Source organism: Lonchura striata, chromosome 5 (assembly GCF_050655825.1).
Source record: "Lonchura striata isolate lonStrDom1 chromosome 5, ASM5065582v1, whole genome shotgun sequence".
Taxonomy (NCBI): Eukaryota; Metazoa; Chordata; class Aves; order Passeriformes; family Estrildidae; genus Lonchura; species Lonchura striata.
This window is the reverse complement of record NC_140707.1, coordinates 39,307,912-39,331,666: the sequence shown is the minus strand read 5'-3', so window position 1 is coordinate 39,331,666 and position 23,755 is coordinate 39,307,912. Positions and strand designations below refer to the sequence as shown.

The following is a 23,755-nucleotide window of genomic DNA, read 5'->3' as shown; positions in this document are numbered from 1 at the left end:
GGTGTACTGTTTTTAATTGGAAGCACATTTCATCTTAGACAAAATTTATTAGATACAAAGGTGTTTTTTCTCACAGGGTTTCTTGTTTTATATTAAAATTGGTAGTACAGTTTCTCATTAAGAGGTTCATTAGTTTTGGGGGAGCACCTGCATATAGGAAAAGACACTAGCAAAGTAGTATTTTATTTTGTTTATGGAACATAAATCTTAATTTCTTCAATTCTTCTTCTTTTTAGCCTATTTTGAGTTATGTTCTCTATGCATTGGTGGGTACGGTGGGCTTTGTGACCCATTATGTTCTGCCTCAACTCCGAAAGCAGCTTCCTTGGCATTGCTTTTCTCACCCGCTGCTAAAAACCAAGGAATACCATCAGTTTGAAGTCCGGAGTAAGTATTGTTTGTAACACTTTCTTGAACTTGCTGTAGCTGCTGACCAACTTGTGTTACCTATTGATAAACTTATTCTCTTTACTATTCTCACCACTGGAATTTCATTGCATCTGATCTATAAATGTATTTGTTTCTCAGTTCCTCATGCTTTGATTCCATGACATTTTATATATCTCTTAACTGATTATGATGATGATGAGTGTTAACCTTATCTCAGAGCAGTTCCATTAAAACATAGTCTTGAAAATCTTAAGTAGCAGAGTTTGTGCTTATGATTGCCTCAAGAATTTTTCATAAAGATCAAGTGTGTTCCATTCTGTATTTGCTCAGTGTAGCAAGTTTTCAGATGTTTTATAGGATTAGATGTGGTGAATGGTGGTGGAGAATTCATAGTGGCACTGATTTGGTTTTTGATAGTATTGTTGACATGTTTAACAGCAGAAAATAGTGCCAGTGGTCCACTGATGGATGAAGACACCAAGGGACCTGTCTTACAACTTGAGCTGCACAGATATGTGCTTGCAGCCTGTGCTAAAGCCTGTGTTTTCATGGAATCTTTCCCCAGAGATGCAGAAAAGATGAAGTTACACTGCTTATAATTTTTCCTGGATGGATAACTGTTGTGGTACATTGTGTGGACTTCACTGCTGGAATGTTTTTATCGTTAACAGCAGACTTAAGAAATTCCTGTTTAAATTGCCTTGGAAACTACTAAAACTAGTTTGGTTTTTCTTTTCAAATAGTTGTCAAAACAAGAGAGCATTCTGCTGCTTTCAGGAGCAAAGAATTTTCAGAATTGATTTGCAAACTTTGTACCATTGTAGCAGCCATTCAATGTGGTCTTTTCGTTGATGTCTAACTTGTGGGATTTTTTTTTCCCCAGTGACTGCATGTAAAGATGGATAAATATGTATAGCAGTTGTAGTATTATGTCAGACTTTATCTGGAAGAAGTGAAAAGTGCAACTGTGTGCCTTAAGTCTTTAATCTCTAAAACTAGAAAAGCTACAGTAGATGCCCTTTATGTATGCATCAACTTTTGACATTAAATCTTCTAGCCTATATTGTAGAAAAAAATCTATTGTAATTTGCAGTAATTTGAAACATACCTTACAGTATGCTTGTAGAAGTTTAAAAGAAGTGGCTCGAATGACAGACATTTGTGTTGGCAAGTTACATAAGCTCTTCTGTATTGTAGAGTTTTAAACCAGGAGTCCTTCAGATTAGAGTTAAAAAGCATCCTTTTGCATGAGATTAAAATGCATCATTTCAAACAGCTTCATCAATAGCAATGTTGAAATTATGGAAGAGGTGGACCCCAGTTTGTTTCCTTCTGTGTACAGTAAGCAAGTAGCTTACCAACTGTTCTGTTGTTGTGTGAACACTGCAAAAACTCTACTGGGGCTACAGACAGGAACGTCTCTTTATTTTGCTTAAATAAAACTACCAAAGTCCATTTTGAGAAAACAAGTTAATTGGGTGAAGTGTCTTTATTTTGTAACCAGAGATTTTTGATTTCACAGTGCCATCTGATTGCTTCTTTTCAATGTATCTTGACAGATGCTGCACATGTTATGTGGTTTGAGAAACTTCACATTTGGCTCCTTTTTGTAGAGAAGAATGTTATCTATCCACTGATAGTCCTCAATGAGCTAAGTAGCAGCGCTAAGAATATTGCTAGTCCAAAGAAACTGGATACTGAGTAAGTAGAAAAGGCTATTAAGTAATCTTGAGTATGTCTACTGTGGTGAGAAATTAGATGGTGACTTGTGGCATCAATGGGAAGACAGAACACCTAATGCTATTGTCTTAAGAGTAAGGCAAGGAATAAATAAAGCTTTTCTCTATTTGAAAGCCTGTATAAAGCTGCCTTAAACTCATTGGAGAATTACACTGTTAAACTGGACAATCCTGCAAAGATAAATCATTCAACTTGCAGCATAATACTGTGAAGATGGAATGTTGTGGAATTACCTAGTAGTGTGATGTTTGCTTGTTGAGCTACTGCATCCATCATGTGATTATCCAGATGGCAATTTCAAGATAGTGTTGATATGTTCTGGTATTTTATCAGGTGTAAATTTCAGACTTGTTCCCTGAGTTGGTGTGCCAGTGTGCTGCCTCTCTGCCCCTTTCTTCTCTCACCAAGGAATTCCTCAGGCTTCCTAGCCCCTAAGTATAATCCATATCCAGATGGAATTGCACACTGCTTCTTAAATTGAGTCATAGTTATAATCCCTTGAGCAGTGTATCTCATTGTCTCAGCAAATGATAGCTCAGTAATAGGCACTGCACTTTTTGCCTCCAAGAAACAGTAACCAGGTGTCTTTTTTGGATTTGAAGTTCTATTCGTTTAGAACAAAAGACTTATAAGTATTGAAACTAAACAGAAAATATTTTGTGGGAGCATGTTGTTCAGTTAATTTTGTGGGGTGGTCTGTGGCTTTTTTGGCTTTCTTAATTTTAATCCCCGCATCTAGTAAGTTCTTGCTTTGGGTTCATTATCACAGTCACTATGAGACCTTTGGGAGGAATGTTGCCATTATCTTACTTTTAATTCTTTTTTTAATAACCTTTTGCTATGTCAGTTGCTATGTCTGAAAAAAACTCCTGTTCCCTCAATAGAAATTACAGCAGTAGTCACACAGGAAATGATAATCCAGTGTTCATTAACATCCTCTTGATGATTAATCTAGCATTTTTTATTTTAGTATTCATAACCTAAATTAAATATCAGGTTTCTCTTCAGACTACAAAGATATTTCATCTTGTATTTTTTTTTTTTTTTAGTGGCATGCATAGAAATTATCTTGAACATTGGTTGGCTTGAGAGTACTGATGAGAAGATTTAGATAGTAACATTTTTTTAAAAACAAAAAACCAGAAGTTGTCTTTAAAAAACCAACAAATCATTAACACCCCCTGCCCACAATTCCAAAAGCAAACCCAAATCAAAGTTTGAATAGATTGTTATTGCATGACAGCACAACTTAAGTGGTCTTTAAACCCCTTTGAGATAACAGGTAATAATTGTTTTGTTGACTTCCTTACACAGGTTGGGTGCTTTAATGATCACAATAGCTGGCTTGAAGTTACTGCGTTCATCATTCAGTAGCCCAACGTGCCAGTATGTCACTGTTATTTTCACAGTGCTCTTCTTTACTTTTGATTACAAAAGTTTTACTGAGACCATGCTGCTAGATCTCTTCTTCATGTCCATACTCTTCAGCAAGGTAACTTTTAACTCTATTTTTAGGTGTTTCGGTTCATCCAAAGGGGAAAACAGATGGATAGTCCTATCTGATAGGTAATCTTGCAGATTCTCAGTCTTTTGTACTGTAGTAGATATACTGTAAGGCAGCTAAAGCTTCTCTTTCCCAAAGCATTTATGTTGGCTTGAGAAACAATATGTAACTTTCTAAACATCTCCTGAGTTTGTACATAGAACAATCAAGTGCATCTTATGTTACTTGCTTTTATAAATACATCCTTTTTCGAAGTCTCAATGCTTCTGGTAGATCAGTAAGAACTCTAGGATGACCAGTAAATTCCTCAGGATGCAAGACATGTTGATTTTTAATAAAAATACTGAATTATTTTTCTCTTTTTTCCCCTGTAGCTTTGGGAACTCTTTTATAAATTGAGATTTGTATATACCTACATTGCTCCCTGGCAGATCACATGGGGGTCTGCCTTCCATGCTTTTGCCCAGCCCTTTGCTGTGCCACGTATCCTTTGAAAATGCAAACCTTCTTCTGAAGTTGTGTGTTTATAACTTCTGAGTACAGCATTATAATGGATTCTGTGTTATGGGGTAAAACTGCTGAAGGAGCAGGTTTGTCTAGTGAGTATTTAGAAAGAAGCTGTGCACATTTTCTACCTTGTTACAATGCTGTGAATGTTATGGTAATGGTAGGAATGGCATCCTGATGTAAAAGAAACATGGACCACAAGTAATTCTGAAGAGCATATGATTTTATTTTTGGTAGTCATTCCTTTTACAGGAGTCACTCATTATGGTTTTAGACTTGAGTTTTGTATTTTAAACTTCTGTAGGCTGGTTTGAATGGAGCGTTGTGTTAGTATTTTCAACTGAATTTTTGGGAATGACTGTCATGTCTAGTGCCAGATTTCCATCTATTTAAAAACAAAAACAATCCCTTTAAAACAAAAAGAATCCCCTTATTGCTGGACATCTTACAAACATCTTTGCTGCATAGAAAGTCATAGAGATCTTGTTTTGCTCTTCATTGGTGTTATTGTCTGTATTGAACACAATCACAGAAGCTAAAAAAAAAGTAGTTGTTGCTTTGCTTTCCTTAGTTCTATTATCCTACAGATTCTGCCATGTTGTTTGTCCAAGCAATTGTGTCAGCTTTCTTCTCTACTCCACTGAATCCTTTTCTGGGAAGTGCAATATTCATCACTTCATATGCCAGGCCTGTCAAATTCTGGGAAAGAGACTACAAGTAGGTGAAATAATAAAGTTTTAAATAATTTGTCTTTAATAGACAAGATATGTCTGAAGTGTTGGTTTGGAGTGTGTTTCTTTTTTAACTTGTGGATTTCTACTGACTTTTTTCTGTCATAGAAAACCAGTATAAAGCACTGCAAATTTTTACTGAACTTGTTTCTGAAATACTGTAGCAGCTGTTCTTTACGCTAGGATCATTTGCTTCAGTGCTTAAGTAATTTCTACTTAGTGCTATGCCATCCTGGCGTTTTTAAACATGGAATTTAAGGCATTGTGAAGTGCAATTTTAATCAAAAAGTAAGTTTATGTGTTATGTATAACAAAGTTTTGGGCACCAGTTCACAGGTGTATTTTACCTGTATTCGTTATTGTTCTGCTCACAGCAAAACTGGCTTAATTGAATACAAAAATCTTTCAAAGTAAGTATTTTTTTTGTTCAAGGTGGGATCAGTAGTAAAAGAATCTTCAGGTCAGAATATGTTTCTTTTTGTTTTATTTCTCTTAAGGTCGCTATTGGTGATAGTGTATCAGACCAGTAAAATATTATATAAACAGTGCAGGACAAGTTGAGTGGAGATTTCTGGTATTTCTTATTTTCCTTCTAACATTACAACAGTTTAAATGAAATGTTCCAAATCTTAGATTAAAGTTATAGTAATTTCACATAATGAAAGAACTATCTAAAAATTAATCTTTCACTAAAGTCTACTTAACTGTTAGCTGAGCTGATTTAATTGGTCTTAACTTTTTCTCACATATAAAACTTTGATGCCTAGGAAAATATATGCACTTGCACTTAAAGTGCAAGATTATTCTGTGGCTTTTTACTGTGGACAAAGTTTATTAGACAATATAATGCTATCATACACAAAAAATACTTTTACATATGAGAAGAGCAGAAAATATGCATTTAAAATTATTTTTAAATAACTGTTTGAAACTATTTCATTGGGAATATTGAATACTGTATTAGTAGCATCTTTTCCTAGACATTCTTGCAGTAATATATTTTCTATTAAGTATGTTTTATTTTATTTTTTTCAGCACAAAACGTGTGGATCATTCAAATACTAGACTGGCTTCACAGCTGGATCGGAATCCAGGTATAAATTTTGGTAGCTGGTTTGGAGATTTTGGATGTTGGTTGATTTGAGGGGGAGGGGGCCACTTGTGAAACGGATGGGTGGGTTTCTTTTTTTTTTACTTTTAGGGGTGAATTTTCTTATGGTGGCTTTTTTTTTTTTAATGTAAATGGCTTTTATTGGATTTTTATAGGATTTGTGATCACTTTGCCCTCTGATCTTGTCCAACCATGCCCGACATCTGTCACACTGTCTGTTAGTTTTTCTTCTGTCATCTCTCTTGCTTTATTCTTTAGGCTCTGCCATAAGATTTTTTATTTCACTCCTAGGTTTGTGTTCCTGCTTTACCTTTTTGCTTATAATTGTAGTAGGTATTAAACTGTTTTGCTTTTTATTCTTGAGTGATTTAAAAACTACCAACTATTATTTGAGGGTGTCTCAATGTCATGGTAATGAGATGAATACAACAAACATTGAGATGTCTGTACTCATTTGCTTTTGCCCTTTATTATATTGAATAGGTTGATGGGAGGTGCATGAATGGAACTGAAGGAATAATTTGGAAAATGGAGGAGTGACTAAGAAGAAATTTGTTCAAAATACAAATGTTATTTGGCATTCATTTGGAGTATTTGTCCCATAAAAAAGGGAAAGTGGGGGATAAATCATGACCTTGAAACAGCATTGTGGTTAAGAAAAAGATAGAATTCAATGTGAAGTAATAATTGACATTCAAGCTTGATGTTTTTCTGCAGTTTCAGATAACCTAAATTCAATCTTCCTGCAGGTTCAGATGATAACAACCTGAATTCTATCTTCTATGAGCATTTAACCCGTTCCCTTCAGCACAGCTTATGTGGAGACTTGTTGCTGGGTCGCTGGGGAAACTACAGTACTGGGGACTGCTTCATCCTAGCCTCTGACTACCTCAATGCACTAGTACACCTTATAGAGATAGGAAATGGCTTGGTCACTTTCCAGCTGAGGGGGCTTGAGTTCAGAGGTGAGTATCTTAGATGTCCTTAAGCACTAAAAAGTAGGATTCTGCTTTGGAAACTCAAGTTATTTTCAGTTGTATCCTGTTAATTAATTGCTTTGAAAATGGGCTACTGGGCCTCTTGATGTTCCTGTAACTTGATGCTAAATCCCTCTTTCCATTTTAGTGTAACATGGATACTTCTTAGTGAAACCTAACTAAAGTGGAATCCTAGAGTGATAAATTAACCTAAATCTTTTGTGTTTATTGGTGGATAGTTCACTTAGTGTTAAAATAATTTAATTGGAAATAGATTGAATTTTAAAGTCTTCCAAACACAAGTTCACATTAAAGCAGTCATATAAAGCATTAAACTCTGTCTTCTTTCCTCTGTTTTCTCCTAAGGAACTTACTGTCAGCAACGAGAAGTAGAGGCCATCACTGAAGGTGTAGAGGAAGATGAAGGTTTTTGTTGCTGTGAACCAGGCCATCTTCCTCACATGCTTTCCTTTAATGCTGCCTTTGGGCAGCGTTGGCTGGCTTGGGAAGTGCTTGTAACGAAGTATGTTCTGGAGGGTTACAGCATCACTGACAACAGTGCAGCTTCCATGCTTCAAGTCTTTGATCTCCGGAAAATTCTCACCACTTACTATGTGAAGGTGTGGTTCAGCTCAGTGCAGCCCGTGGGGGGAGGCCGGCTGGGCTACACTGGGAACTGCTCAATGTCTTGAACCCATAATGTCCGTCACATGAGGATCATAGCGTGAGCTGGTAGTTGCAGCTGTATGAACACCTTCTGCAAAGGAGGACAGTTTGTGGTACTGATGGCGACTCAGTCATCTGGCACATGAGCAGGGCAATGACCATGTACTCTAGATCAGAGGGAGGACACCTCCTAGCTGAAGCTGGAATAGAAAGTTTAAAACTGTTACTCAAACACAATAGCTTTGTTGTAAGAGAAGAGTTGGTTAGTTTCTTTAGAGAAAGCCAAGCTGCTTTAGTCTTCATAAGCTGTCCAAACTCATCTTTGATTCTTAAATAAGAAACAAGCCCTCTCTTCCAGTTTTAAGACAACTGTAGCCTCAGATCCTTTCAGGTAATCAGTGTACTAATTGAGATTTTTCATAAGCTACTCTCTTACTGAGAGCTGAAAATTTTCAGGTTAATATATTTCCAAGATACTTATTCACACAAGTACACAAGTGGTGTTCCCTAGCACAGCAATCTTAAAATGTTTTGTGTTTTAGCTTTTTTAAAGTTTAGAATTCTTTAGAAATTCTATATGTAAGCCTTCATGGTAACTAAATAAAAATTTCTATGTATTTGTTTTCTGCAAGAATTACAGTGAGGATTCTATACCATCCTTCTTTTCCTTATTCCTTCAATGTAGGCTTCAGAAATCCTGACGGTCTTTGAAAAATACTCCTGTATGCCGCCTGTATTGTGTTTTCTATGCAAATCTCTTGTACCTGTGAGCAATTTAAATGCTACTGTGTATCAGTTCTGTTCATTTCCACAAAAAAAATCAAATAAGTTGAAGCATTGAGATTGACTGGTTTTTTTTAAATTGCAGTATTGACTCATATTTTTAACTGCTGCTGTTTCAGGGAATCATCTATTATGTCACAACATCCCCCAAGCTAGAGGAATGGTTAGCTAATGAGACAATGCAGGAGGGACTGCGGCTGTGCACAGACCGCAATTATGTGGATGTAGACCCAACTTTTAACCCCAATATTGACGAGGACTATGACCACCGTCTGGCAGGGATCTCACGAGAGAGCTTCTGTATGATATATTTGAACTGGATAGAATATTGTTGCTCTCGAAGAGAAAAGGTAAGCATGTGAGGAAAGCTATTCACTAGGATGGTGTCACTTTTTTCCTGTTGGTTTGACTTACAGATGGCTTTAATGCTGACTTTTAAAATAAGTATGTATAATTCTAGTATTTCGATTTAAATGGTTTTGATCCTCCAGTTCTGAGATGTGAATTTAATAGATTCAGGGAAGGAGTGTACTTTTTAACCAGTTCATTAATGAATTTTATTTGCCACCTCAAATCCAACCAGTTGAATCTTGGACATTTATCTACATGCAGAAGGGTATGTCTGCAGAATTGATGTTTTGTACTTAGGGTTGATTAGTGAACACTGATACCTAACTTAAACAAAAAAACTCCAAAACAAAAATCCCTAAAACCCAAGATACCTATTTCCAGCTTAGACTCATTCCTTTCTCAGTGATCACATTATACCATTTCCTTGGATCACTGGAATTGTTGGCTTGTGAAAACAATCATCCTACATTCAACCTTTTCTTCTTTCCACAATCCTTCCACCTTTTAAATAGGAGTATTAGTATATTTGTAGAGGAATGCCATGACATTTTACTGTTTACAAAATAACTGTGTCAAATTAGCGTTGCCTTTATAATAAGCGGAAATTGATTGAAATTAAAGGGACAGGAATATAATTGGAATTTATGTGTTTAATGAGAGACCCAAGACTTAAGGGTTCAGTTTGGCTTTGGAGGTAAAAGATCAGTTAAAGCCAGTTTTAACAGGGGTAAGACTTAGTGTCCTGTGGTCAAAGGACAAACAGCAACCAAAGAACATATTTCCCTCCAAGAAATGAACATGAACCATTTTCTATATGTATTGAAAATCAGATTTAATCACTTAATTGAATGCCATTAATTCAATTAAGTAATTGAATTAATGACATTATATACTATTAGCCTTGAACTGAGGGCAGATCTCCCCTAACCAACCCCTTGACTAAAGCTGTAGTCTAGGGAAGTAATCAGGCAAATCAGGCTTGAATACTCCTAACCAGTGATAATCCACTGTATTCACAGAAAATATTTTACTCTAAACCCTGTAATTTATCTAATCACCAGTTTCCCTGCAAGATACACACCATGGGGAGTGCAGCATGCATCTGTTTAGATTACAGTTTGTCTTATTTCAAATAATCACATATGTATGTTCACCTTTACAAGTATTCTTAAATACTTACAAAACTCTTGCTCAGACTTTGAATCAGAATTGTTTTTTTTTAAAAGTGACTGTTGTGGTAGGTACATACATACACGTGAGAAATGCTGCATTTGGGTCTTTCAACTCTTTCTGGCAGAATCTTGCTTTTCAGTGGCCACTTCTTTATTCTATTCACCTAATTAATTTTTTTCTTGTGTTATTACAAGCCACTGGATTCAAGTAAAGACTCACCCCTAGTGACATTGTGTTATGGACTGTGTGTTCTGGGGCGGAGAGCATTGGGAACAGCTTCACATCATATGTCCAGGTAATAAAATGTTGTTGCTGTAAGTTTCCTGTCCTCAAAATGCCTCTGAGTTCTTAGATTAGGTTTTAGATTAATATCTTTTCTTAGGAGAAATAGATAATTAATGTAATCTTGCCTTAAACTGGGCAGATTTCCTGTGTAACTTGTCTTCATTACAACAGCCAGTGAAGTGTAACTGAAGAAGAGCAAATGAGGGAGAACTTGTAGCTAAGCACATTGTTTTATTGAACTAATTCAAGATGAGAGTTCTGGTATGGGTAAGGACTAGTTATAACCAGTTTGGAACTGACCGAGTTCTAAAAATAAGCTCCATTTCCTGCACCAACTAGATAGCCTATATGGAAATAAGGGGAAAAAGAGGTAAGTTTCTTAAAATAAAAAAACTGATACGTGTTGGTGGATGTGTTAGATGAGAGCATTGTGGTAAATATCACAGTTTAGGTGTCTCTTTGGCAAGCAGATGTCTTTTGTACAAATCTTCAGCTCAAATCTGTTGTCATATGGCAACTTTCTTGCAGATTGACAACCTAAATTTTAGAAAGCAAATGTAAAATACAGCTATAAGGTTCAGGAAATCACAAGGTGATGGCTTAAAAATAAGCATAATTGGATGTGGAAGCTATTGGTCAGTTGGATGCTGGCTATAAAACCTGTTCTACTTCAATTTCAGGGCAACTGTTAATTAATTCCTCTAAGTACCAGGTAATTGCTTCTTGAAGGTCGTGTATATGTGGATTTCCAAGATTCATCATAGCATATTTGATTCTTCACTCTTAAGTTAGCTTAGTAATTGAAAATAGTGCCTTTTAAGCATGAAAAGTTAACAGCATTTTTATTTTGTTATAAAGTATGGACAACTGAAGTTGGATACCCTTTAACTGTTGTGTTAACCTGTAAAGTTTTGCCTTCAAAAATTTTTAGAATTAAGCCACACACTCCTCATGATATTTGTTTACTTTAGTTCATGTAGATAATCAGTTGCATGTATAGTTTGTTCATTACCTGTTCATTGCAGGTAGACATCTGATGCACCAAATTTTTTTACACACATATATTTTCCCTCATTTATCCTGTAGCTTACCTTGGTAGAGAAGAATTTTGTGTCTGTGCAGCTCAGTAGTTTCTTTGCAGTGATGATAACTGTGAATATGTTTGTACTTCTGTTAATATGTGGGTTGTTTTCATTTTTTCCCCCTCAACAGTAACCTGGAATCCTTCCTGTATGGCCTGCATGCCCTATTTAAGGGTGACTTCCGTATATCTTCAATTAGAGATGAATGGATCTTTGCTGACATGGAATTATTGAGGAAAGTAGTGGTCCCTGGAATACGGATGTCACTGAAGCTACACCAAGTGAGAGATTACACAGAAAGATGTGTTCAGTTTTTTATTTTTGTGCATTTTTTCGTTCAAAAATTAGTGTCTGGGAGAAAGAAAAAATAGGATAAGAATAAAAGGACTGATAGAAATTGACTACTGAAAATAAGCGACTATTCTGTCTTGTCCTTTGATTTATTACAGCTTTTGTGGGAGGTGATACAGAGGAAAAGGGAATGCTGTTTATGCTCAGAGCTTGAAAATTACATTAACTGTAGATCAGAGAACATGTCAAGCTCTGTTTCATACCTATCTGGAGATTTCCCTTATGAACAGCTCCTCTGGTATTTTCCGTCTTCCCTCCCTACACATATGTAGTTGGTTTAAGAGGTTATGCGTTCAAAGCTGCATAGTCCTCTCCTCCAGTGGGAGTTGTTTTTCTTGTTCTTTTTACTTTGAAGTGTTGTAATCACAGGTTTCAGGTGAGAATGAGAAGGCTGCTTTTCCATAAGCTGAAATTAGAGTTTGTCTTTGTAGTGAAGTGTGGGTGAAGAGGAATGATCTCGGATTTTGTTCAGTGCATGTAGTAACTCAGCAAGTACAAGAAAATGTACTTAGTGATCAGCACTCTGTAAGGGGGGAGAAGTGTTGGCATTTAGGAAGAATAGATTGCTTGAAAAGCAATAAGTAAACAAATCTTAGTTGCATTTTAAAAATTAATAATAAAGGTTTCTTTTTTTGCCTTCATTGCAGTTTGGAGTCTCCCAAAACTAGCAGTGATTGAATTAACTTATTCATGTAACACAAAGTCTCTGAATCTAGGAGAATGTGTGTGATAGCAGTACATACAGCAAAGCAGAATAATTGCCAAATCATTGTTGAAACCAGCAGAAGTACCACTTCAACAGCTCTCTAAGTGTTCTCAAAGGGTTGCTGTGCAAAATGGGTTTGATTGAAGTCAAACAATAGAAGAGTGAGAAAAAGCCAGCTCATACTATCAGTGAAAAAATAAAAGTTCTGACCATTATTCTGTTAATTTGTGAAAGATGATTTAATTCACTTGTAGTGCATGAACAAACTCAGGCTTCAGTCACTGTGGAAATTTAGCTATTAACCAAAGCTAAATCCTTTTTTACCCAGAAAGTAATGTTATGCACTACTGACTTGAACTTGGAGGTTTTGTGTTTTGCTTGTGTTGTGTTTTGCAGTGTTAATTTGACTGACAGTAATGTAAGTTGTCTTGATAGTAATTTAAGTTACTTTGATTCAGGAGAAGTTTGTCATCAAGTATTAATGTGAACTTTTTAATAGTAAATATTGTTTTTCTTATTGGTATTTTCATATAGTACAATCTCAGTGAATAATCAGTGCTTTAGAGTGTTTTACAGTTTTGGAGGCTTATGAATAAGAAGCTAAAACTAAAAAGCTTCTTCCAACATTATAAATAGATAAAAATCTAGTGTAAAATTCACCTAGAAATTTACTTGAATCCGTGATAGGCAGGTCCTTCCAATCATTTCGGTTTTAAGGTGAAAAAGAAGCAAATACAAGCAAACAGAACCAATCTGTTGTAAAAGAAGTTATCTTTAACTGTGTTCTAAAGTAGGTATTTTATACTTTTGATGGCTAACTTTATGTAATGCACTGATAATTTGAAAAGTTTGAGGTGTGAAATGTTTTATTTTTATATGTAGTTATTACATCTGAAATGATAATCATACCTTAATGAGCATGTATTATTGGAAACAGGATCACTTCACTTCTCCAGATGAGTATGATGATCCTTCTGTCCTTTATGAAGCTATAACAACTCATGAAGAAAATCTAGTTATAGCACATGAAGGGGACCCTGCGTGGCGAAGTGCAGTTCTTTCCAATTCTCCATCCCTTCTTGCTCTGCGCCACGTGATGGATGATGGCACCAATGAATATAAAATCATTATGCTCAATAAGCGCTATCTCAGTTTCAGAGTCATTAAGGTAAGCTTTGTGTACATTTCATAATGTGACAGCAAGTTGGGGTGTATTTTAATAACTATACTAAACTATTTTAATAACTATACCAAACTGCTGCCTCAACTGAAGTCTTTACTGTTTTGTTATTAATAGGGCTGGTTCTTCTCATACAGTGTAAGTATTGTATCAGAAAATCAGTTTCTTCTCACTTCTCATCCCATTCTTAAATTTCTTTATCCTCACTGTTGCAGCCTGTGTCCCTAAGTTCAGCCTGTAGAAGAACTGAGTGTGAATGCTGGCAGTTCTGCAGTGCAATACTGCATGTGCTCACGAAGGCTTTGGTGTAACACAGCAGTCACCACATGCTCTCACTGCTTCACTTGGTGACACAGCCTCTCTTCTTGGCTTTTGCAGGTCAATAAGGAGTGTGTACGTGGCCTGTGGGCAGGACAACAGCAGGAGCTTGTCTTCCTGCGTAATCGTAATCCAGAAAGAGGAAGTATCCAAAATGCTAAACAAGCTCTGAGGAACATGATCAACTCTTCTTGTGACCAGCCAATTGGATACCCAATCTATGTCTCACCTTTGACTACTTCCTATTCAGATAGTCATGAGCAACTAAAGGACATTCTTGGGGGAGCCATCAGCTTAGGAAACATCAGAAACTTCATAGTGTCCACATGGCACAGGTGAGCTGAGGAAAGGGGTTCTCATACGTATGTGTTCATGCTCTCATATTCCATTAACTAGTCTTGCACAGGCCTAACACAGCATAATTTATAATATTCAGTCACATTAAATAAATAAACCTTGACTGTTATTTTAGGCACATCAGTAACATATGGCAACTGCTTTGGTACAGGATTAATCTCCAAGGCTGAGAATATAGCACAAACTATGTAAATGAGAGCTCAGAGGAAAGAAGACAAAGTCTAGATGCAGGAACTGCAACTTCAGATCTAATGCTATGTCTTCTAATGAGAGACAATACAAATTCTGTACTGTGTTTTTTCAGTATGATGGCTTTTGCAATCTATAATACCATCTTTACAGAATAAGGACTGTTTGGTAGGGTTCCTGTCTGGCAAATATTTAGCATGAGAGTGCCTGTATTAATGTTTCAGAGCATGCTCATCCATAGTTACACAAGCTTTAGCTGTTGTTCAAAATCTCACAAGTACTTACATAATGCTGTATGTTAGTGCCAGAGCAAGTAACTGGAATAATATAATTATTGCCCCATGTGACCCCTGGGTAATCCAGTACAAATGCTTGCTGTGCTGTGTTTTATAGGCCGTCAGAACTTTTACTGCACTTCTGGCCCTCTATGACTGTGCCTCCAAAAGCAGCAGTGGCAGTTGTGTGGCATTCAGAAATGTGCACCCCAGTTCTTAGTAGTTCCAGGAGCTTGTGCCATGGTCTGAACAGTCCTGTAGCTGTCCTGATGGTTGTATTTATCTTGGACATCTACAGCATATCAGAACAGAACATACTGCTTCACCTAGAGTGCCAAAAATGCCACATTTACTGCAGTCTTTGATATTTGTCTCCTATTGCCATCAGCTTGTCCAACTTGATAGAATAACTGGCAAAAGCGTGATACACAACAGTATTTGAATCCAAGGTTTATGCTTCAGGATTCTGTGTCCTGGGACAAAAAAATTGGAAAGGGATGCTCAGTGTACTTGAGTGTGACAGAAAAGAAAATTAAAAGTGGGAATTGAAGGGAGGAGGAGATTGCTGTGGTTTTTGTGTCCATTTGAAGTTTGCTAGTGTAAACAATGTGTTGAAAAAACTGTGTGGTTATGTATACTGGAAAATGGTGGCTAACCTACTGTCTGAATGTTCAGTGTGCACTTCAAACAATTGTGAGTGCAATTCTGAAGGTAACAGAAACCAAATGCATTAAAAATCCAGTAAATATTGTTTCCTTGCTAGTCTATGTAGACAAAGATTTTGCAGTGTAACAGTTATATATGACTAGTGTGTTAAGTAGCAAAGTTTTACTTAACTTTTCTAAAATAACCAGGATGTTCTATAAGTATTTGAGTTGGAATTTTATCACTTTGTTGTACTTCAGAGTGTGAGAAATAACTGCTTACTTTAAAAATTTTGAAAGGTTTATTCAACCTTAACAAAAAGTACAAAATTACTAAATAAGGAAAAACAGTCCTGGAAGCCTCCCGTGGCTGCCTACCATGTGTCTGGCTCATCTTCAAGATGGATGCTTTGCCTTTTGTATCCCTGGGGGTTGCATCAGCCAGACTTGACCCCTCCCAAAGTCTGTCAGTCAGCTCTTCTTCCCAACTGCCTCATGCAAGGGGTATATGTACATGCCTTCTTTCTACCTGTCCTAGACAACCCAGGCTGTCTGGTGGCAGCAATACAGAGGAGCAGGGGGAAGGGGACTATGGGGAGAACAGAGGATACCTAAACAACAAACTACAATAACATAACTATTCATCAATAAAGCTTCTCTTAATATACACCCAATATTCATCCCTTAATTGTGAGAGCCAATCATCTCATTTTCTATCTATAACAAGAGGTGGCATAATTTTTAAAAAGTCTTAATTTATATGAGCACTTGTCATAAATTGTTATTGAATAGCTGTCATGAAAAAAATTGCAATATCTTAGAAAGCAGTATTTATATTTGCAAAGCATATTCTGAGAAAATAAAGTCAAGTTTTAACAATTTTAGGAATTGCTGTGATTGTGCTGATCCTTTTGCATGTCATGAAACATTTCTTAGAATATTAATGATTAGGACGTGTGCCTTAATGTATCACTTATATTATGTTTCCAGACTAAGGAAAGGCTGTGGAGCTGGCTGCAATAGTGGTGGAAATATTGAAGATTCAGATGCTGGAGGTGGAGCTTCTTGCACAAGTAACAATGCTACTATCAATGAGTCACAGAGCAGCATGTCACAAGGAGGAGGGAATGCAACTACAGGGCAGGGACCTGGAGCAGTACAGCACCCTCCTGTTGCAGCTCATCCCACAACCTTTCCTGCAGCTCATCCACCAACTCATCCCTCCACTCTGGGTAAAGTTAAAACAAAGAAACAACTTCATACCAGTTTGGTCCTATAGCCAGAACAGGCCTTTCAGCTCTTTGGCCTAAGTTAAAAGAAAAAGCAAACTAAAGTGATGTGATTTTATGTTGTGTTAAGAGCTGCTGGATTCATCTCAAACCTACAGTCCTGTTTTATGCAATACAAGGTTCCCAAACGGATCTGATAAATAGGGGTGTAGTTGTGCTGACAAAATAGATCAAATAACTTTTTATAACAGGTTTCTACAGACTGGATCTTTTCACTTCTGTTGATTGAAAATGCTGAACTCCTTATTTTTTGCGAGTCTTTGTATTTCTTATATAGTGAAGCGTTCTTGTATTTGCACAATATTCTTGCTGAATCTATCCAAGGGTCCATAGTGATCTGTAGTTAAGGAGGCAGTAAACAGTAAAGCTGAGAAAGTCTTTCAAACATTGCCTTTACTCGCAAAGAAACTACAGATGTATGTAGTTGTAGGAACATAATTAGATCTACCAGCTGAGGAGTTACCTGCAAATATTTAGTATAGGAAAAGCAATTACAGCAATGCTCGTGAACTGCAATCTCTGTTTTTAACTTTAAGTGTATTAAATTTGAACTTGTTTTAAAATAGTTTTTATTCTAACAAATCTTCTGACCCAACCTTTGAATGTGTAATCAAGCACGTTATTTTGAAACACAGGCATGTGTACCTCTCTTTCTGCCTTAAGTATGGTAAACTGAAGTGCTAATATTAAGTAGGAAATTGTTAATGCAAAAACTTCAAGACTGAAGCATTTTTCAAGCTACTTGTCTGATAGGGATTGTGAATTGAACAGAATATGCAATTGTGAGATAAGATGAATGGAATGTATTGAAATGTTCTGCTATGTGAGATGCAGCAGAGATCTTCTGCAATACATCTGTTTCAGATGATTTGGTTAGACCAATCAATTTTGTATATCTGTGCACTAAAACATTTGTGTGTTGGCAATCTATTGTGTGGGGGAGACTTTATCAAACTTTCCTGATTCTGTATCTTTTACTTTTAGGCACCAGTCACAGCTCTCACTCTGTGCAGTCCAGCCTTGTCAGACATTCCCCTGCCCGTGCCTCAGTAGCTAGCCATTCATCCTACTGCTACGGCAGCCGTCATTCATCTCTTCGCACATCCACAACAGGCTTTGTGCCTTGCCGGCGCTCTTCCACCAGTCAGATATCCCTTCGTAACCTCCCATCATCCATCCAGTCCCGCCTGTCTATGGTGAACCAAATGGAACCTACTGGCCAGACTGGGGTCAGCGTGCAGCATGGACTGCCCTCTTCTAGCAGCTCCAGCCAAAGCATCCCAGCCTGTAAACAGCATGCCCTTGTGGGCTTTCTAGGGACAGAAGGAGGGAGTAATGCAGCTGAAACTCAGTCAGGTGGCAGTGCAAGCCCTGCAAACCAAATGCAAGCCAAAAAGGATGACGTTATTTACAGAATCCAGGTGAATAGTCTAGAAGAACAAGTTAACTTGTGTTTCCACGCGCTTTTATTACTTGTTCCTTTGTATGTTGTTGAAATCGCTAATTACAAATACGTGTTCTGGAATATCTGGTGTACAGTTTCTGTGCAGTTATGTGGAGAATTAATGTAAAGAAAAGGTTTTCTGGACAAGCAGCCTTCCTGTATGTTCCTTGTCTACATTATTTTTCTGTTTTGCTGTAGTGCAGCTCTGAGAATGTCAGTGGAGCTCAGTTCCACTTCATATTTAGTTTACCTTTTATACTTTACAGCAGGTAAAGCTAAACGGCTTCATTTGCAGGATAGACAGCTTTTTTCTTTGAAGCCAAGTAGATTTTCCACAAAAGTAAGTGTAAAATACTTGCTTTCACTTTCATATGTATTTATTCTTTGTTTATATCCACTTCAGGGTTTACTGAGCAGCAAGCATTTTACTATTGACTAACTTAATCATGGCAGCCTTACTTATTTTGTGAAAATCCAGGAATGTATATTCTTGCTTTCTTAGCTTTTATTAGCCCCACATACATGTCTTTGGCATTATACTTGTGGGAAACCTCAAGAAGTTTATTTAAGAGGTTAGATCATAATAAACATGATTTCATTGGTGATACTACCCCAGTTTAGAGTAATCCTTAGTAAATTGCATCATAGTGGGCAAAGTTAAATTAATTTTTCAGGTCTGTGCTTAATAGCTTTTGTTTGCAGGCAAGGGCCCTTTTATGAAGCTGCTTACTAATCCTCTGTGTGAGGAGGATAAAGTGGATATGTGCCCTTGGATAGTGGACATTATGGAGTTCTCTCTGTCCTTAAATAGGAAGAATTTTTCAGGAGATTTCTCCTGCTTGTCCTGTGGAAAGGCCAGTTTACTTCAAAACACAGGGTGGGTCTCAACTAACAATGCTAGTAGATAAATACTTCTGCCTAACGATGAATTCCCCAAGTTTCTTAAGGTATTCTGTAAGAAGTAATGAGCCTATTGTAACAGCTCATAATCACTTAACTTTTCTCTGCTACTGGACTGTGTGCTGCCAATGCTTTTGTTGTGCCATCTCCCCAATCCTGCCATGAGCTAGTATAACTGAAAGAGGTGGGGAATGGAACCGGAGCTGTTGCTTCAGTGAACTGGCATACTCACCATATTCACTGGTATCTGAAAACACAGCATCATTTCCAACTTCAGTGCTTTTTGGGCTTGGAGAGCCTGGAGCTCAAGTTTCCAACCTTGAAATTGGTCAGAAATCAATGTCAGTGGGTTAAAGTCAGTTATCTGGAATTATGCAAAAGGTTACAGTTTATCTGTTTCTTTTAATTTTGGCTGAACTAACAGTCAAAACTCAATTCCTACTTATAGTTAATGGATCCCAGTCAAGTACTGGAAGGGATCAACGTGTCAAAAAGGAAAGAGCTGCAGTGGCCAGATGAGGTGATACGGCTAAAAGCTGGAAGAAACAGCTGGAAAGACTGGAGTCCTCAGGAAGGCATGGAAGGCCATGTAAGTTTTGCTTGGAAGTTGGCAAGCTAACCTTAAAAAGGGCAGTGTCTTGATTCTGCGGCAGTCTGCCTATATGTCAATGCAAATATCGATGTAGTAGGTACGTTAGGTCAGCAGCTGTCCTCAAAGTCACTGTTGCTGGAAGAGCAGGTCTAGAATCCTAATTCGAGGCAGAGAGCCATTTCTACAACTCTGTGCAGAAGATGCAGGCTGATGTTTCAAATGTTGTAAGCCACCACTCCTTCCTTGCCTTCTTTCAGCTTGTCATGATTTCTCAGCATTGCTTTCATTCATCCAACATTCATTTTCCTTTCTTTAAATTGTCAATCCCTGAAAAGATTTACTAACAAGTAATTGAAAGATTAACAACATTTTGTTTTAAATTATTCTGATGAAAATAAGCGTTTTTACATGTCTCTTTATTATATGATAGATACATGGTAGGTGTTTAAGAAGGAAATCTGTTTTAACTAAAACTTTTGAAAGCCTATGACTTGAAATTGTTTCTTTTCCGTATGGATGTTACATTTGCAGTTTACAAAAATTCACTGCACTGGCTAGAAAACCCATCTCCCAATTTAGGCTCCTTTTATGAGCAAAAAACCCATTGTGGTCTTTGAAACCTTTTGATTTTTACTGAGATGTACTTTTGTTTTAAGATCTTGATGCCTATAAATATGCTCCAGTATTCTCTCAGTGATAGAGGGAAAAGTCACTGAAATGGTCTACAACTGTTCTTCAATACAACTGTATTTTTATTTGGAATAGATCAGTTTTGAAGAAATTTCTTTGACCACTTACCTTAGTTGGAGACATTATTTATAAATTGCTTTTAGGGATAGATTTTGCCACTTGAAAGTCCACATCACTGTGGATATATATGCAAACTTCAGCTAGGAAATGGAGAAATGCCAGTTACACAGTGTACACTGTATCTACCTTGCTGTTGCATCAACATCAAGAAAAGGCCCTGGAAACACAATTATTCATGGAAGCAATCTGCCAGAGTTGACATCCCACTCTTGGGACAGTAGGGTTACGTTGTAGATAATACCTGTGAATGCTGTTGTAAATGTTCTCAGTTATCTTGGGTTTAGACATACTATTGCAGATCAAGAATGTGGTAAAGACGGTGAATGTAAAGGGTTATATTGAAACATGTCCTCTTGCATGGTGTCACTGGACAATTCTTTTCAGGAGTTTGTGAGTGTGTTCTGTGAATTGCAGCATGCTGATACATACAGTGATTGATGCTATAGAAAGATTAAAACAAGAGGATTTAAAGGTCAGCGTAAGCGGTTGTTCTGAATGCTTCTCATCTATTTTTGGTGCAGCATATAAGCAGGTTTTTTTAGAAGAGCATCTTTTAACCTTACAAGAAAGGGGGAAAGCACCAGATTATCCTGAGTGTGATTAGGAGGAAAGGATTTAACTTGATGACATGGTTTCCACTGCCTGCTTCAGCTGCCTGTGGTTAAACATACTAGTATCAGTAAGGCTCTTAGGACAGTCCTCCTTTTCGGATCCTGTGGCTGTGGTCCTTTCTGCGACTAGGCAGAAATTATTCTTACCTGCTGAGTTGCTGCTCATTTAGCAGTTTACTTTATGTCTGTTCTCAGTATGAAGTTCAGCACTCAGTGGTTTAAAACTTCGCTGCTGCTGAAAAAAGCCTTTTTCCTAATTTAGTTTATCTTACTAAGTATGCAGTGCAATGTGTGTATAAGTGAGAAAGACATTATAAGGTTTCTTCAAAGAAATTACGTTTAGCAGTCCTCTTTGGAATGTAGCTGCTTTTTCCAGGTTTTAAGAGGGTATGCCCAGTATTATCTTTCTATGATACATGATTCTGGGGTGTAGAAGAACCCTTTTCCTCCAAGAGATTCTTACCACCTCTTGACTATCTAGTGACAACATTTTGCTTGTACTAAATAAATGCCAGTCATTATAGAAGAGATGGTAAAACTGAGTGTGGCAGTATGGCAGTGATGAGTTTTAATCTGTGTACAATTTTTTGCATATGCAAAGTTTTTAAGGAGCCATGATATTGATGCCTGTAGCAATCTCAAAGGTACCGGTGTTAAATTGAAAACTATATGGGCACACTTTGGAGTCAGACTTGAACAGACACTTAAATATCATACTGTAGCATCAGAGGAACTAAAGATGCTGTGCTTCCCTGGCTGAACTCTCTCCTTGCAGCATAGATCTCATGGAATGGACAAAGCTAAATGTCCTTCACCCAGTGTTAAGAGAAATTGCCATCTGTGTAAAATGAAGATTAAGTGAGTCTCTTGGATTTGATCTTGGAAGATTGTGGTTTTCTGTCTTTTTTTTTTCTTTTATATCTTTAGGGATATCTTGAAAACTTTACTGCTGTGAAATTTATAAAAATTGGTTGTACATGCTTTTTGACTTACTTTGTCTTGAATTAAGTGTTCTTTTCCCACAGTTGGGAAATTTGAGATAATTCTATTTCTATGAAGCTGATGATCCTTATTGTTCCTTTGGGGCACCCAGAAGTTAAGGGTATGTTCTTAAAGAGGTAGATGAACAAAGACATACAATATATGAAAAAGGGACCTTCTGGCAATCAATTCCAGTCAGGATCCTTGGAAGTAGGAGATCAAAGTACTGAAGTTCTGTAGATCCAAGGAAGTATGGTACAATAATTTGTAGCACTGTTTCTGAACCCCTTCTTCTTTATAAATTTTTTTATTTTAAATTATCTTTGAATAACTTGGTGTAGAAGATCAACCTTGAATTCACAGTGCATAGGTAACAAAATCACAGCAAGATCTGTAATTTGCAAGAGACAATAGTTTTCCCGACTCCTGGTGAACTGCAGTTCTGCACTGCACAACACTGAGGTTGTTACAAATTGAGCATCAAAATACCCCAAATCTCCATGTGTGCCCTTTTGTCAGTTGCTATTCACTTTGGATGAACTGTTTGGTTCTGTTTTGGGTCAATTTGTTCCTACTCAAATCAAAATCAGACTGGTTGCTCTCATGGTTGTAAAAGACCTAACTGTGATTTTAAGAAGCAGATCTTCAGCATGCAGCTTATCTATGGGTATGCTGTCATTGAAAAATGAGCAACTAAGTCATATAGCACCTGTAGTTTTGCTCCTTTGGCCCTGTAAGGGTCTTGAGTTATCAGCTACAACTTTGATATGACAGGTCTCCCTGTGGAGCTTACAGTTTATTACACTTTGGTTTGTTTTTTTTTTTTCTTCCCCCAGGTGATTCACCGCTGGGTGCCTTGCAGCAGAGATCCAAGTAGTCGGTCACATATAGATAAAACCATCCTGCTGGTTCAAATTGAAGATAAATATGTTGCTGTTGTTGAAACTGGAGTCCTTGAACTTGGGGCTGAAGTGTAAATCTCTTTGAGACTGAAACTTCCCCTTCTCCAATGATTCAGAAGAGAGAAGGGTCCAGAAGAAGCAGCTCCCAGGACACAAAACTTTGGTCCGGTTGTAGGAAAGGACTTGAAACACAGATTTGTCTAAGTCCCTTTCCCCAAATAAACAAGTGTAAGAAATTTTTTTAAGTTGTTAGCTGCTGAAGAAACACTTGCATGAAGGATAGATTTGTTGAGACATATCTTTTGTTTATAAATTCTGTTATGCATTGCGTAATGCTTTAAATCAACAAACTTTTCAGTTCTAAGATCAGAGCACCTCATATTTTTCTAATTGTTTTGCCAAAAATTGCCATGTCTTGTCACAGAGTGCGTGGAATTCATCCACCTTATTTTAATGAAATTGACTACAAACCTTCAGTTTGGTGAAACAGTGTAAGGGTTTCAGGTGTGGCAAGAAGAGACTGAACAGATGTATAGATTCTTATTCCTTATGAGCTAAACATTAATGAGAACTGCACTAATTTTTTTACAGCAATGCACTAAAAACAACCCTGAGATTGCTGAGAACATTTATTTATATATATAAATATAAGTATATAAAATACCATTATTTAAATTGCCTTTGGGATTAATCCCCTCCCTCTCCATATACATGTTGATGGTAAGGGCTGTGCCATGGGTTTGGTTCTATGTTCTGTATTTCGTACAAGTGCATTTGCTGCATCCTCTTCACAATAAATGGTAAAATAACAAATGTGTAGAAAAGCACCTGAGTATCCCTGTACTACATCAAACTTTATTGTGGTGGCAGTGGTACCTCAAACCTGTACAACACATCTAGCTTTAA

The 23,755-nt window shown here is 37.0% G+C and overlaps 1 protein-coding gene across 8 annotated transcripts in view; it reads left to right on the top strand.

Annotated features, from left to right (window-relative positions):
* Window positions 1-23,085, top strand: part of PCNX1 (pecanex 1) — an 82,414-nt gene extending 59,329 nt beyond the window's left edge. For all 8 annotated transcript variants that reach the window (XM_031505008.3, XM_077784127.2, XM_077784126.2 and 5 more), the window contains 17 exons: window positions 237-387; window positions 1,950-2,091; window positions 3,445-3,622; window positions 4,009-4,117; window positions 4,729-4,858; window positions 5,908-5,966; window positions 6,733-6,948; window positions 7,327-7,580; window positions 8,529-8,759; window positions 10,128-10,228; window positions 11,431-11,581; window positions 13,295-13,525; window positions 13,916-14,190; window positions 16,311-16,552; window positions 17,594-18,030; window positions 19,402-19,542; window positions 22,784-23,085. In XM_031505008.3, coding sequence (XP_031360868.1) covers window positions 237-387; window positions 1,950-2,091; window positions 3,445-3,622; window positions 4,009-4,117; window positions 4,729-4,858; window positions 5,908-5,966; window positions 6,733-6,948; window positions 7,327-7,580; window positions 8,529-8,759; window positions 10,128-10,228; window positions 11,431-11,581; window positions 13,295-13,525; window positions 13,916-14,190; window positions 16,311-16,552; window positions 17,594-18,030; window positions 19,402-19,542; window positions 22,784-22,924 — 3,189 coding nt within the window. In that variant the 3' untranslated portion in view covers window positions 22,925-23,085. The remainder of the gene's footprint in view (window positions 1-236; window positions 388-1,949; window positions 2,092-3,444; window positions 3,623-4,008; window positions 4,118-4,728; window positions 4,859-5,907; window positions 5,967-6,732; window positions 6,949-7,326; window positions 7,581-8,528; window positions 8,760-10,127; window positions 10,229-11,430; window positions 11,582-13,294; window positions 13,526-13,915; window positions 14,191-16,310; window positions 16,553-17,593; window positions 18,031-19,401; window positions 19,543-22,783) is intronic.
* The last annotated feature ends 670 nt before the right edge of the window (window positions 23,086-23,755 follow it).